Source organism: Lactuca virosa, chromosome 4 (genome assembly GCF_052849685.1).
Source record: "Lactuca virosa cultivar CGN04683 chromosome 4, Lactuca_virosa_CGN04683_v6, whole genome shotgun sequence".
Taxonomy (NCBI): Eukaryota; Viridiplantae; Streptophyta; class Magnoliopsida; order Asterales; family Asteraceae; genus Lactuca; species Lactuca virosa.
Genome location: NC_136429.1, coordinates 333,950,240 through 333,952,636, shown reverse-complemented (window position 1 = coordinate 333,952,636; position 2,397 = coordinate 333,950,240). Strand labels below are relative to the sequence as shown.

General features: G+C 34.8%; 1 protein-coding gene across 1 annotated transcript; it reads right to left on the bottom strand.

Annotated features, from left to right (window-relative positions):
• Positions 1-557: 557 nt before the first annotated feature.
• On the bottom strand, positions 558-1,732 carry LOC145108570 (UDP-glycosyltransferase 85C2-like). Its single transcript, XM_079045604.1, has 2 exons — positions 1,657-1,732; positions 558-1,568 (listed from the first exon to the last, which is right to left on the bottom strand). Exons 1-2 carry the CDS (start codon positions 1,709-1,711, stop codon positions 619-621), a joined length of 1,005 nt encoding a protein of 334 aa, XP_078901730.1. The 5' UTR covers positions 1,712-1,732; the 3' UTR covers positions 558-618.
• Positions 1,733-2,397: the final 665 nt, after the last annotated feature.

Below are 2,397 nucleotides of genomic sequence, written 5' to 3'. Positions count from 1 at the left end.
CAAATATCAACACTTTGCATAAAGTGATGATATTTTTCCTAAAATGTTCAATATTCTCCATATATTCTATATGAAATTTCAAAGACTTTGCATAAATTAAAGTTTCAAGTAATTTGAATGACATTTAATTATAAATTCATTTATCATTATTAATTTCAATTTCATTAATATAATAATTTACATTTCTCCTTGTTAACACAGACTTCAAATATGGAAGAGAATCAACAATAATTAAATTATCGTTTGAGTCAAATATTTTGATATATCATATTTCATCAAAATGGTTTTCATTCAAATATATATTTTTATATTTTGTAATCAAATCATATTGTATTTTTAAAATTTGAGATTATTTTCATGCAAATACTATCTTGGATGGGATATATACAAATCCAATATTATTTTCAACCAAATATTATATTTTGTATTCTAAAATTAAATAATATAATATTTTCAAATCTTATAATATTTTCATCCAAATATTATGGTTTGTATGAATTAAATCTTGTAGTATTTTCAACGAAATATATTTATATTTTGAATTAAGTTTTAGTGGATGATTAAATTAATTATTTTGACATATATAATTATTTGTATACATAAGTGCAGAAGAAACTTTTAGTTCCTTGACAGCATAAATATTTCCTCGACAAGTTTTTGCACATTCAAGGAAGATGAACCACTGGGACCTGTCGCAGCGTAAGCCTTTTCCTTCCACTCCATGGCCTTCTTCCTCATACGGTGACTTTCTTCTCCGAGCATCAAGTCATGTACAAGCTTACTGACTTCCTCCCTTTTAACGTCCTTTACCATCTCCAGTCCAACCTCCCATTCCTTACATATATACCTACAATTAGTCGGCTGATCCCACCCATAAGGCCAACAAATCATTGGTACCCCAGCCGACAAGCTCTCAATTGTGGAACCCCAACCACCGTGAGTCAAGAACCCTCCGATGGAAGGGTGCTCCAGGACTTTTTCTTGTGGGCACCAGCTTGCTATGAAACCCTTCTCTTTAATATACTCCTCAAATTCAGGTGGCAAAACTGAGGATTCTCCGACAACAACACCGGATCTAATTATCCAAAGGAAATATTGGTTACTATTTGCAAGTCCCCAACCGAATTCTGTAAGATCTTCTAAGGACATTACTGTTGAACTCCCAAAGTTAACATAAATCACAGACTTTGGTTCCTTGGATTCGAGCCACTGTAAACACTCTGGTTCTTCTTTCCATAAGCTGTATCCTTTGAAATTTGACATTGTGGCTTGCTTTTCATCTGCCGGAATCCGATTAAGAAGTAACTGTACAGGTCCCACTGTGTAAACGTGAGGAATCGTGGATGAAAGAGCATCAACAATACTAGTTTCCAGTGTGTCAAATGTGTGAATAATATTGTATTCAACACTGTGGGCCTTTTGTGTAGCGTCAGTACAGAATGTAAGAATTTTGTCGTGAGGGTTTGTTGTTCTTATGTTGCTGGGAAAATGCTTTAGCTGGATTCCTTTCATTCCTGGAATCCAATCTATAATGGTTTCTAAATACCCGTTTGTCAAGTAACTTTCATCTGTATACAAGAATGACGGCAGTTCTTTTATTTTGTACATATAAAGAGAAAGAAACATATCTAGAACACACGCAATTAAAAACCAAACCTTTAAGTGGTATAAAACCTTTCTCGATGAGAGATTTGGTCTGGTAAAAACCCATGAAGCCACAAGCGGCAACAGTCCAGTATGTAAATGTAATTCAGAATATTAAAAGTTTGTATATAAGTCTAATTAGGAATTAGGAAGTTTTGCTTGGTCAACAAGTCTAGGAAAGTAGAGGTCACGTTTTTTTCCTATATATAGGTGTAATTATTTACTTTTTCTTAGATGAAGAACTTGAGCCTTAAGCATTAAAAAAGTTTTCTCCTTGCTCCATATTTTTTTCCCAGCACGTTTTTTTCCCTTGCTGTCTATTGTCCTTCTTTGTTTGTTTTGCTTTCTTCCTGCTTTGTTTTGATTCATAATAGCAGATTAAAGCAAGCAAATTATCATTGTTTAAGAAGTTTTAACCAACATTTGGTATCAGAGCGAATCTGGTGCGATGTCGAACAAAGAAGGATCGGTTACTCTTCAATACCCAATGCTGTTTAAGACGAATTACGCAGCATGGTCGATAAAGATGAAGATTTATATGCAAGCTCAAGAGGTGTGGGAAGCCATAGAGCCGAAGAACCCACAAAATCCGGTGGGTGTAAAGAGAGACAAGATGGCGATGGCTGCCATCTACCAAGCAATTCCTGAGGAGGTTCTATTGACAATTGCGGAGAAGCAAACGGCAAAGGAAGCTTGGGAAACACTCAAGACGATGTACTTGGGAGCAGATCGAGTCAAAACAGCCAAAGTTCA

Bases quoted from the DNA above. Each gene is read 5' to 3' on its own strand.
- LOC145108570 (XM_079045604.1), bottom strand. From the start codon at position 1,711: ATGGGTTTTTACCAGACCAAATCTCTCATCGAGAAAGGTTTTATACCA. The intron at 1,569-1,656 runs GTTTGGTTTTTA...TCTTGTATACAG, and splicing joins AGGTTTTATACCACTTAAAG to ATGAAAGTTACTTGACAAAC.